The sequence below is a fragment of the Bombus fervidus genome, chromosome 6 (genome assembly GCF_041682495.2).
Source record: "Bombus fervidus isolate BK054 chromosome 6, iyBomFerv1, whole genome shotgun sequence".
In the NCBI taxonomy this organism is placed as follows: Eukaryota; Metazoa; Arthropoda; class Insecta; order Hymenoptera; family Apidae; genus Bombus; species Bombus fervidus.
In genome coordinates, this window is record NC_091522.1 from 10,370,712 (window position 1) to 10,383,176 (window position 12,465).

General features: G+C 29.7%; 2 protein-coding genes across 3 annotated transcripts; both read right to left on the reverse strand.

The window, feature by feature from the left end:
• Positions 1 to 3,972: 3,972 nt before the first annotated feature.
• Fnta (farnesyl transferase alpha) lies at positions 3,973 to 6,312 on the reverse strand. 2 transcript variants are annotated; one of them, XM_072004732.1, is made up of 6 exons: positions 6,158 to 6,312; positions 5,922 to 6,079; positions 5,041 to 5,395; positions 4,749 to 4,949; positions 4,480 to 4,663; positions 3,973 to 4,399 (listed from the first exon to the last, which is right to left on the reverse strand). In XM_072004732.1, exons 2-6 carry the CDS (start codon positions 6,058 to 6,060, stop codon positions 4,292 to 4,294), a joined length of 987 nt encoding a protein of 328 aa, XP_071860833.1. In that variant the 5' UTR covers positions 6,061 to 6,079; positions 6,158 to 6,312; the 3' UTR covers positions 3,973 to 4,291. The 2 variants fall into 2 exon arrangements, with proteins under 2 accessions (XP_071860833.1, XP_071860831.1); XM_072004730.1 differs by having other exon boundaries at positions 5,922 to 6,198.
• A 1,188-nt stretch (positions 6,313 to 7,500) lies between these two features.
• Hsc70-5 (Heat shock protein 70 cognate 5) lies at positions 7,501 to 12,230 on the reverse strand. Its single transcript, XM_072004711.1, has 11 exons — positions 12,023 to 12,230; positions 11,548 to 11,609; positions 11,285 to 11,430; positions 10,506 to 10,629; positions 10,111 to 10,419; positions 9,745 to 9,907; positions 9,199 to 9,655; positions 8,719 to 9,015; positions 8,421 to 8,608; positions 8,170 to 8,310; positions 7,501 to 8,088 (listed from the first exon to the last, which is right to left on the reverse strand). Exons 1-11 carry the CDS (start codon positions 12,113 to 12,115, stop codon positions 8,005 to 8,007), a joined length of 2,064 nt encoding a protein of 687 aa, XP_071860812.1. The 5' UTR covers positions 12,116 to 12,230; the 3' UTR covers positions 7,501 to 8,004.
• Between the last annotated feature and the right edge of the window lie 235 nt (positions 12,231 to 12,465).

Here is a 12,465-nt window from a genome sequence, read left to right on the forward strand (position 1 = left end):
ATAATGGATGCACAACATTTTCCGTTTTATATTATTTTATCGAATTACGTATGATTGTTTTTGTTCTATCGAAATAAAGATCACAACGTTCGACAGATTAGGTTTCATGTTTGTACGAAGACGTGTCTGTAAAAGAAAGACACTTTTCAGACAACCTAATACATGTTACATATGCTACGAAGGATACTGGAAAGGATGTTCCTTTTTCAAACGATCTCGCAGAGTATTTTTCTGGTATTTTTCCTAAGGACCAGAATTCATATTTTTTAGGACGCGATCAAGGAAAAGTATGGAAGACGTTTTTCTTAAGTTGATCGATGTAGACAATAAAAACAGGCTCGAAACGTTGCATCGAAATCGTTTCCACGTGCATGCATCACTCGAGCGTTCGTGACTTTCATTCTATATAATTTCAAGCAAACAAATGATCATTATAATGCAAATAGCACCAACTTTCCAATACTAAAGAGCCATTTAACCGTCTGTAGCGTCGCGATCTTGCTTTCGTCGCATTCGTGTAAATGGTCCGCAAGATTCTTGCTACTGCGTTACCACACACCTTACACAAATATTTTCAACCGGTTTAAACATCTTTTTTCATATGTTATTTGGAATTCTTGTGAATTTCGAGTATCTATCTCTCGTATGATATTTTAGTGTTACATTTCATACACGAAAGGGAATAAAATATCCAAAAGAAAGTGTCGTACTAAAGTTCGCGGATATTGGTCACTGAAGGCCATTAAGGGGAAATATCTACCGTGCCATTTCCACGTCGGTTATCCTTTCCTCAACTATATTATTCCGTCTGGCTATCTCAAAGGCCAAGTCGAGATGTGTTCCGTTCACTTCTTAATGCATCGCTCCACGAGCAAGCACTCGAGCATGCGTCAGATGTACGATTTTCTCTCGATCGTTGCTCAAAAAATGGCTCCAGCCAACTAGTGTCCATGAACTCTTCTGTTATATTATAACTAGAGACGATGTTTAAAATAGGTATAATCGTCAATTTTATATTAAAACGATTAATAATAGACGAGTAATAATCGCTCGAAAGTATTCTTCACGACGTAACGTAATGGCAAGCAATCTTGCGTTCTAGATATAAAAGATTCATACGTTAAAATTAGGAGACTATGTAATGGAACGCAAAATTTAATGTAAAATTGATTACCTAAGTTTTCATCGCGGCACTTTTAGCGAGAAAAAGATAACGATAATTGATATCCACGTACAATGAGAACTTGTTCAATTGGCTCTATTTTAAACGACGAAAGGATTCGTGAGGGATACAAAATATTATGTAATATCTCGTCTATCGTAACGTAGGCACATACTATTCGAATAGGATTCAATGATCTATCTTCTCTATACGAAATCTATCTCCTTCTCGATAGCTACTCGCATCTTTATCGAGAATATTTTCGGTGGTATCTACTAGAAGTAGTATTATAACTGCTGGACAGAGAAATCGAAAGGGAATTGATTCGTGTAAAGGGCTCGGTGTCCCATAAAGGGAAATCAACTAAAGCGACGAGAGGTGTTTAAAGTTTAAAGGGTCATTGAGCCGATCACGGCCAATATGAGTACTCACAGAAAGCTACTAAATAAAACAGTGGAAGATTATGGTCGGGCTGTGCTTGTACTGGCTGACAGATGGTCCAAACGTATAGATTATGTATTCATTAAGAAAAGAATATTAATCGAGGACATAACTGACTGTGTTACACGGCGCACGAAAAAACCATGTACCAGAAGAATTACGCGTTTACATAAGAAAGTTTAGATAAGAATTGGAGATACCTTACTCTTATAAATCCTGTCCAATCGATTCTTTAGGAAACATAAGGTTCATTTCAATGTATTTTAACTTTCAATGTCCTCGAGCGAAATGGAGAAACCGTTTGCGCGCTGTACGAGATTTCGCTATTCCTAGGAGATTTCTAATTCGTCTAGATTCGAATGCATCCGAGACTAAACGCTAATATCAAAATCCCTTACTGCTCAACTCAGTGAATGTTAAAAAAAAATGAATGGAGATGACACTCTCGGTTATTTATTATGCGACTTAACAATTTAACTCAACCATCCTAGCTTCGATTAATAGTAGCAATGACAACCGATATACATTTTCCGCGATGCGAAATGTTGTTCACGAGAACGTGATAATTACTCGAGTCACGAATATTAGAGGGAAGAAATTGGGTAACATCGCGTGCGCGCAAGGAAAGTTAAATAATCATACGTTTTTCATTATTAAACAGCGTTAATATCGATCTTTTCAATGTAACCTACGTGTGTATGTAATACCTCGGATTAATTGTTTAAATAGTTTGAAAGTTGAAGAGGTAAGACGATACGCGTGTTTTCAGGCACCGTGCGCTGATCACAGCAAGTTGACAAAACAAATACTTATACGATATGTTACAAGTAAAGAAATTTAAACGAAGAAAATGAAGAAAGAGAGGGAGAGAGAGAGAGAGAGAGAAAGGTAAAAATATTCATACGACGGTATATTTTCAGTGTAAAGAAAATATATATGTAATATAATCCGTGGTAATAACTACGTATATCTTGTAGCTTTAACGTACCGATGGAAGCGATCTTCTTTATGAGCGTTTTGAAAATTTGAAATTGAAAAGAGTAAACGTTGTAAAATAATCACAAAAGCTATGCGCTGAAAATAAATTCATATTTTTCTTTTAATGACATAGAGGAGGACCTGTTTCCTATCGGTACAAGCATATAATCGGATTATTCGTTTGAATGTTGATTGTTAAATGTTAGGATAGAGAACTTTAAGAAAAAAATGCCCAGTCTACAAGCATCGTGCATCGGAAGTATGTTTCGTTGCGTGTGGAATTCTGTTGTACCAGTCAAATTCTTTCATCGAAATGGAAACATCGATCGTTTTTTTAATTTTGCCTTAAATATACGTTCTCGGAAACTTTAATCGTGTAATTTTCGCGTGTCACGTATCGTCTAATATGCATATATTGGCAATTAAAAATTAATGTTACTTTGTTATTTACACATATCGTTAAAAAATTTGTGTCCATGTATAATATCGATTATTCTATTAAAAACTTATAATATTACGAGGCGTCTGGAATCAATACCCACCAAATCCATTTCTTGTTTTGATAATTCATTTTGTGATTCATTCTTATTATTGTTTTGTATAGTTAACAAAGTCGATCGGACTTGGCGAGTTTTGATTTTAAATGTCTCACATATTTGTTGGAAGCTAAATATCAAAAAGGATATACATACGTTAAAAGTTTTCTATATTCTTTACTAATGTATACAAATAATTACAAATAATTTGATTCTATTGATATATGGAAATAATAATACATTAAATTCACATTTCTGTATTACACGAAAAGGCTGCCCTAAATAATCTTTAAATTTATACATAATTTCACTTGATTTTCTATGAGAGAACGTACGTTTATTGTTTTATTTTCATAAGATATTTATCAAATACTGGAGTCAACCTTTCGCAAATATAATTTATATGCAAGATTATTTATAATTTTTTCGAAACATAAATATAATTTGATTTAAGAAGTGCAATCACTGCCATTGCTTCTTTGCAACGATATTCACTTTCCTTATTAGAAATTTTAACACTGCCTTAAAGGGGTGGCCATTAATATTTAAAACACTGGTATCAACGAATGAATTTGAGTTTATACTTACTGAAATAAATTAAAGTTTTAAAAACACACGAATATATTTTTGGCGACAAAATCATCGTTTGGAACGCTGCGTTCATAATTACCTTAATTATAACAAAGTCTATATATATATATATTGATATGATTACCTTAACTAGTTATTGTATTATACTTGAAAGTATGTAACTATTTTATAAATAAATAGATAATCAATGTTGATTGTTTTATATCCTTTTGTAATAGTATACCTGTCAAGAATAAGGTACTAACAACGCAAAAAAGACTATACTTTATAAAAGTCTTCACCATTTTTTATTTTCCCATCCATAGTTACACAACTTATTTATTTTTTGTTACACTTGAAAATATTGCAGAAAGTATTATGAATTTGTTGTATATATCTTATAAAATCTTTCCACTCACTAACTCTTATTTGTAAAGTGATTTACGTTAATTAATAATATTGACTAAAATGTATTATCAAATTTTATGAACAATACGCTTCATATAGCAATATGTGTTTCAAACATATAATATACAGTTCCTTTCAAATATATGAATTATAATATATTAATTAAAGTGGTGTTTTTATAAAAATGTAGAATAAACTATGTACTTATAGACTCTGACTTCATTTTATCCAATAATTGTTGTCCAAAAAAATCCCAATATCTCCTTCTTATTGTATCATGTTTCTCAGATAATTCTTTACATAGCTAAAGTTGTAATTATACGTATAATTATAAATTATATTAGTATAATGCATAAATATTTGTACAAGTAAAAATGACAATACCTTAAGAGCATTATTAATATGAAATATTGAATCTGGTGACTCCTCTGTTATTGGTTTTTCTTGACAAATGTCTATAATACAGGCCAATAAATGATTAACACGGCAGCCAGCATTATACAGGTCTTCACATTTCTGTCTTACTTTTTCATTATAAGCCAAACCATTGCTATCATGCATCAAAATACTAAAATATCGTATATAATTCATACATTAATTAAATTACATAATTTATAAATATGAATTACATAAAAAGCAATGACAAACAGTACCCTCGAAGGTAATTCCAAGCACTTTCATTGCCTTTAACTAATTCTATTTTATCTAAGGCATAATCAATTTCTCTGTCAATTATATCTTGTTCAAACTTGGTTGTGTTATTTATTACAAAATAACGTTGATTCCAAGCAGAATTATTACGAATATCTTCGTTCAATAAATGTTCTGTATATTCCAACTCTTTATCAAATAAACTGTATATTACATAAATAAAAGATTTGTTATTAGTTAGTATCTGAAATCATAAATTAACAAACATAATAAAGATAAACAAGATATACTAACTTAAATGTTTTTATACACCATTGACGATGCTGCCAAACATGATAATTCTTTGCATCAATTTTTAAAATATTTTCTGTAAATTCTAGTTCCCCACTAGCATCTTGAAGCCATTCAACGATAAGTTTCCTATGATGCCATACTTGATAGTTCTTAGAATTATATTCCGTTAATATATTAGTAGATTTTAATTCATCTCGCAATTCTTTGCCGAGAGCTCTAAGTATCTCCCTCCTGTATTGCCATACTGTATAATTTGCAGGATTAAGATAGATACAATCTTCTGTTAAAGCTAGTGCACGCTCCGACTTTTCACCAGATTTTAAGATAGCCCGGAAATAGTCATACGAGTCCCTAACTTAAAACAATAATAAAATTTTAGTTAATAGAAATATTATATGTATTAATTTAATATTAAATGAAACTAATGGATTTTATACATACTGAAGCAAATATTATATATAATTATCAGAAATATGTAGGAGCATGGATGGAATATTTTTTAATTTCTAAACATTATGATCTATTTTATACAAAAAATAATAATACACATGTTTTTTGTACAGATTTTCATGATTTACTTTTATTATCTGAACTATTTATGTAATATTTACTTTCTCTTTCTAACCATGAAACAGATATAATTAAGACTTAATATGATATATTTCATAATAAACAATGCGATATTGCATTAATTTACAGTTTTATTTTTCTATTTTAACACCTACTTAAATACTTATCTATTATATTTTACAGTATGTGTATAAGGTTAGGTTATAAGGCAACGAGTCATGATCAAGAATATAATACAGAAAAAATAGAACTAAGGATCTTATTGTTATTTGAACATAACATACATTCCATAAAACACATAAAATACTTACATTTCTCAGAATAAGCAATTGAGACAATAGGATTAGGACCGTCATCCTGCGGTACAGGAACCACATCTCTCCATTCTTCACGATCCCTGTATAATACCCAACTTGTCTCTTCGGAACTTTCGTCAGAACTTTCCATCATTTTTTATTTTTACAAAAGGCTAGTAAAACGACAAAAATGAAAAATCTACTTCCACGACTGAACTACAATATCAGTTTTATGTTTTATCTTTTCAAACCTGTTAAAGCCTCCATTACATATAGTGAAATGTCGATAATGTATCGATAATTTCCACTATCGAAAACTATCGATATATTTTTTATGAAAATCGATAATTTCGATATGTTCTATTCCACGACTGTGGATTTATTTCGATATACCCCATACACCAAAGTATTGAAAATTTATACTATCTATAGTATATGTTACATTGCTAGAGATGAATACGGAGATCGCCGATGAGTATGGGGGAAATTTAGTCAAAAGTATACCCTACAAATTACTGCCTCTAGCGGTCAAACGACCAAACTTCTATATGTGCCTACAGTTAATCTAACTTTATGTCGTTGGATGGACTATATATAAAATCTTATCACATCCATTTTTTTTATTCCTGATAAAAAAGATGTAAATACAATATATCCACAAAAATAATACTATCTATATATTACTTCTGCTCACTACAATTATAATATTTATACGTTATTTCTATATTTATCTTTTTCATCGATAATCTCTAATGCAAGACACCAAAAGTTCGATACTTCATATGTTATTCAGTACGGCTAACGTTAAAATCGGTTATATCTTATGTTTATATGATTACTGTAATTACAAGTATAGAGTATACATAAAGAGCGTGAAATAATCTTTATAAGAATTACAATTTCTGCTGCGTATTTTACCTGTAGCTATTATTAGAGTTTGTGTTTTCTTCTCAATAGATATAGGAACTATACGTATAAGTATATAGGATATTTGAGGTTCTATAATAATTTTATGTTTAACATTATGCTTTAATCACACTTTATTAATATTTGAACATATTTGTACATATAAGACTGATTTTATTATCATAACTATGTAATTCCTAACAATTCCAAAAAATAATTGTTTAAAATATACATAAATGCCTTATAGAATTACAAATTACGAACTAGTCCTTATACTAGTCCTTATAATGTTTGGATATATACATTTTTATGTATATTATCATTAGTATTGGTATTATTTAAATACAAAAATGTATTTTACCTATACATTAAAACCCAATTTAATTGAAGCTTAATGTATTAAAGAATACAAATTTATGAATATGATTCAAATATTGTGAAATATCTCAATATTTTTATACTTAAATAGAAGTACCTTATTCAATGGTAACCAAGATTTCTGAAATATATAAATATAAATTGTAAAAATATTTCAAAGAAAATTTAGGATATATTTCAATAAAAAAGAATGAAATTCATTATTGATAGATCTTAACAAATATTGAAGTATTAATTACTACTTCTAACAGTTGCAAAAACATTTTATACAATTTTATAGTAAGACACTTTGCATATATTTACAAATACATTACTTTTTCATAAATTTATTAGATAACACATCAGAAACAGTGCAATTATATTCTAGAGCTGTATGTTTCAAATAAAAAATTTTAATAACATCATATGTCATAATACAATATTACCTAAAATAATCTACATATCGCGTACTTCCTAAGGAATAATCTGTTTTGTATCGAGCATTCATCGCATTTTCTCTTACTATTTTCTCCCACATTCATACTGAAGCAAGTTTTGCAATCGCATTCTTTTGAGCTACCAATTTTCATTACTGTTGTTATATATGGCCAAGTGTTTGAAACCAATGAAAATTATGTTTTATCACTTTTTGTATGTAATGATACAAAATATGATAGCAACAAATGCTATAATGCAAGCAGTTATATACAGAGTTTACAATTTTACTTTTCACAAAATTGTAATGCATAATAAATAACGTACTATGTATAGCATTTCTTTGCAAAGATTCACTTTACGTACATAATGAAAATTTGGTACATATTTAATTCTTGGATTAATTCTTCTCTTCCTTCTTTTCAGGCCCATCTTCCTGTTGCTGATGTTGATTTTGACTTTGTCCTTCTCGTTCTGCGGCCATCTATATATATAGTCAAATAAATTTTATAAATATAATGAATTTAGTAATAATCAGTATTTTAATAATAAATAAAGCACGCACTTTCTTATACGCCATTTCAAACAATTTAAGACTAGCTTGTTGTAATTCATTTGTCTGTCTCTTGATCTCTTCTGGTTCCGTATCGTCTTTCTTAGCTAATGTTTCTCGCATTTTTGCAACCAATTCTCTGAGTTTGTCACACTATAAATCATTGTTAAATGGTATTATGAAGAAAGGAAAGTTAATTTGACATGGTATATCGTATACTATCGTATACCATGTATGTAATAATACTATATATAAAGCCTTACTTCGTCCTGTGGCAACTGTGCTTTAAATTCTTCCAATTTGGATTCAGTATCGTGAATAATTCCCTCAGCTTGATTTACAGCCTCAACTCTTTCTTTTTTTATTTTATCTTGCTTGGCATATTGTTCAGCATTTTTCACCATATTTTCAATTTCATCTTTACTAAGACCGCCACTTGATTGAATAACGACTGTAAATAAAAAATAAAAATTTAATAAATAAAATAATTTTGTTTATGTGTATAAGAACTTAATTCATTTGTAAAAAAATATATTGGATTTAATTTATACGTTTACATACTTTGTTGTTCTTTTCCAGTTCCTTTATCTCTAGCAGATACGTGAACAATGCCATTGGCATCAATGTCAAATGTGACTTCTATTTGTGGTACTCCTCTAGGTGCAGGTGGAATTCCAACAAGAGTAAATTGTCCCAATAGTTTATTATCACTAGCCATTTCTCGTTCGCCTTGGTGTACTTTGATTTCTACTTGAGTCTGACCATCAGCAGCTGTAGAGAATACTTGACTCTTTTTGGTGGGAATCGTTGTATTTCGAGAAATTAATCGTGTGAAAACGCCACCCAGTGTTTCAATACCTAAATAACACAAACATTAAACTTCAACAATTCTATAACCATAACTAAAAAATAAAAAATTTATTTCATCAAAATAACTCAGGAGATTAAGATCTTCATTTTGTTCAGAGAGAAGATTAGTTGTTATAAGCATCATTGTCTAAAAATAATTTTGATGAAATGTATAAAGAGAGAATCATTTACCAAGTGACAGAGGGGTAACGTCCAAAAGAAGAACATCTGTTACATCTCCAGCAAGGACACCACCTTGAACAGCAGCACCTACAGCAACAGCTTCATCGGGGTTTACTGCCTTGGACGGTTGCCGTCCAAAAATATCTTGTACAGTTTGTTGAACTTTAGGTACTCTTGTCATACCACCAACTAATAATACTTCACCAATGTCAGACTTTGTTACTTCAGCATCAGAAAGTGCTTTTTGACATGGCTGAATAGTACGTTTAATTAAATCAGCAACAAGACTTTCGAATTTACTTCTTGAAAGCTTGAGGTTTAAATGTTTTGGTCCACTAGAGTCCATAGTTAAGTAAGGTAAATTTATATCAGTTTGTAAAGAACTAGACAATTCAATCTTTGCCTTCTCAGCTGCTTCCTTTAACCTTTGCATTGCCATTGTGTCTTTAGTTATATCTATGCCTTGCTGTATACAAAAATGAAAATGTTAAAATCTCATATATAATCACTTTTAGTACATATTAAAAATAATGCAGATTACTTCAATATATATACCTCTTTTTTAAATTCTGATACAAGATAATTAACTAATGCATTATCAAAATCTTCACCTCCTAAAAAGGTATCTCCATTTGTGGATTTAACTTCAAAAACTCCTTTTTGGATTTCCAAAATTGAAATATCGAAAGTACCACCTCCTAAATCGTATACTGCAATGCTAAAAGAATATGCCATATATTTAAAGAGTATGCTTTTTTTATTAATCAAAATAATGAATACTTTATAAAAATAGTCAGAAAATAAATTCAGCATGTATAATACAATAGTTCTAAGAGACGAAAAATAATGGCATCATTCTTCTTTTGATGTACTTTATATGCATTAAGTTTACAATATAATTAAAAATATTGAAATCCTCACATTTTATCTTCTGTTTTATCCATGCCATATGCAAGGGCAGCTGCTGTTGGTTCATTAATTACCCTAAGTACATTAAGCCCCGAAATTTGACCAGCATCCTTGGTAGCCTGTCTTTGGGAATCATTGAAGTATGCAGGAACAGTAATTACAGCATTTTTTACTGGTGTACTTAAATACGATTCTGCAGTTTCCTTCATCTTTATGAGTACAAATGCACCAATTTGACTAGGGGAATACAATTTACCATCACCTCCTTGTACCCATGCATCTCCATTAGAAGCTCGAACAATTTTATAAGATACAGTTTTCCTAAAATTATAATGATTTAAAAAAAAATATTACATTTATTAACACATGCGTGTGTGTGCGCGCGCACAGGTACAAAATGTACATACATATCTTTTTTTACTTCAGGATCATCGAATTTTCGTCCAATTAATCGTTTTGTTGCATAAAATGTGTTTGCTGAATTTGTAACTGCCTGACGTTTAGCTGGCATACCAACTAAACGTTCATCATCTGAAAGTTAACAAGTTTATAATTTAATCTCACTAAAACAAAAACTTGGAAGCAGTATCATAAATCAAATAGGTTTTAGTATCTTATATTTTAATGTTTCAATTCTACTTGTATTATTATAAATAGAAATGAATTATAATATTATATTTATTGTACAAATTATGTTTTATTTAATATGACTAAAAATCACTATTTTAGTTACTTTTAGTTTTATTTACATAATATATAGTCTTTAAATAAATGTCATTTGTATGTTTCTCTGATCAAAAAATAGTTATTTCAAAACAGTACAAACAGATAAAAAAAAACAAAAGGCACGGCATAACTGAATAACACATTATGACTTTTTTCACAAATTAATACATTGAGCAGAGGAGAAAAACATTTTATTAAGGAGAGAATAAATAATTTTACATATTTTATTTAAATTAGAAAAGAAGTGAATAAACATATTTAATAAGCAGCATGTCTTATATGCCTTACGAACTTTCTATGTAAATCACTGATTTTACTAGCATGTGTAAATGTGAATTATTGATAATGTAAATTGTTAAATATTTATTTCATATATGTGAAGACATATTTTACTATAAGATAAATATATTTAAAACTTTAATATTGCAATATTTAAGAAAATAAAATTTTAAATTCTGACCTTTACTAAATGCTACATAAGATGGAGTTGTTCGTGATCCTTCTGCATTTTCTATAACTTTTGCTTGTTTTCCTTCCATAACTGCTACACATGAAAATGTTGTTCCAAGATCAATGCCAATAACTGCACCTTTCACGCCTTCGGATCTAAGTAAATAATAGATTTTCATTCATGATATTTAAAAATATAGTTATATTATTAACAATACATAAAAATTAAATACAATTTTAACGCATAAAATAATTATAGCATGAGCAATTTACTTGTATCTATATTGTTGCAGATCTGTAAATCGTTGGGGTACCGCCAATGCAGGAACCGCAGCCTGAAAAATATTTTAATTTAAGTATTCTAAATGTTATATTTAATGCATCCTACTATAACACAATTAATTATAATAAAAAAAAAACTTCCTGTAACATTTGTTATAAACGAAATATAAGAAAGACGTAAGTGTAATAAATATCATGTTATATCTTGTTACAAAATTAATTTAAAATACATAAAAATATATAATTTTTGTTAACGGCAGGTCACGTGCCGGCTACGAAATAGCTAATGCTTAATGTTGATAAAAAGAACATTTAGCTATAGAAAACATTGAAAAAATAAAGATAGATATGAAATAGTAAGTTTAATCCTATTACATGATCAAACGATCGTACAAATTCAATACAAGGTAAAAATATTCGATAAATGAAATTGCACGCCGTGCCGTTAATCGCCATCGAAACTTACATTTTTAACAATTGTACTGAATTGTTGTTTTCTAGTAATGTCGTAGGTTATATTGCTACAACTACGAGTTAACAATCTTGCAGCGGTCAACATTTTGATTTTATACGTTTTATCCTTTCAAATTTATGGAAAACTTAATAAGAGACGCGAATACTCCAACTTTATGTGCAATGATGCAACCTTCAGAGAGACTAGCACAATGCGCATACCATGCGCGCAGTAGGAACCTTCCATTCTGTCGACCAATGTAGAAAGTATTATTTGGCCAATAAGTAGTCTGCTCTGGAAGAATATACGAATCAACGTATTGCATGGCCTTCCTGCTCTTCGTTACTCGAGAATTAGCCCGAATATTCCACAACAGTATAGATATCATAATCATTGATCAAACAAATGATAAAAATCTAAAATCAGAGAAATAAAATATATTGTATATAATATTT

Bases quoted from the DNA above. Each gene is read 5' to 3' on its own strand.
- Hsc70-5 (XM_072004711.1), bottom strand. From the start codon at position 12,115: ATGTTGACCGCTGCAAGATTGTTAACTCGTAGTTGTAGCAATATAACC. The intron at 10,420-10,505 runs GTATGTACATTT...TTATAATTTTAG, and splicing joins CCTGAAGTAAAAAAAGATAT to GAAAACTGTATCTTATAAAA. The intron at 8,089-8,169 runs GTGCGTGCTTTA...CTATATATATAG, and splicing joins TTGAAATGGCGTATAAGAAA to ATGGCCGCAGAACGAGAAGG.
- Fnta (XM_072004732.1), bottom strand. From the start codon at position 6,060: ATGATGGAAAGTTCTGACGAAAGTTCCGAAGAGACAAGTTGGGTATTA. The intron at 4,950-5,040 runs GTTAGTATATCT...TGTAATATACAG, and splicing joins TGGTGTATAAAAACATTTAA to TTTATTTGATAAAGAGTTGG. The intron at 4,400-4,479 runs GTATTGTCATTT...TTACAACTTTAG, and splicing joins ATATTAATAATGCTCTTAAG to CTATGTAAAGAATTATCTGA.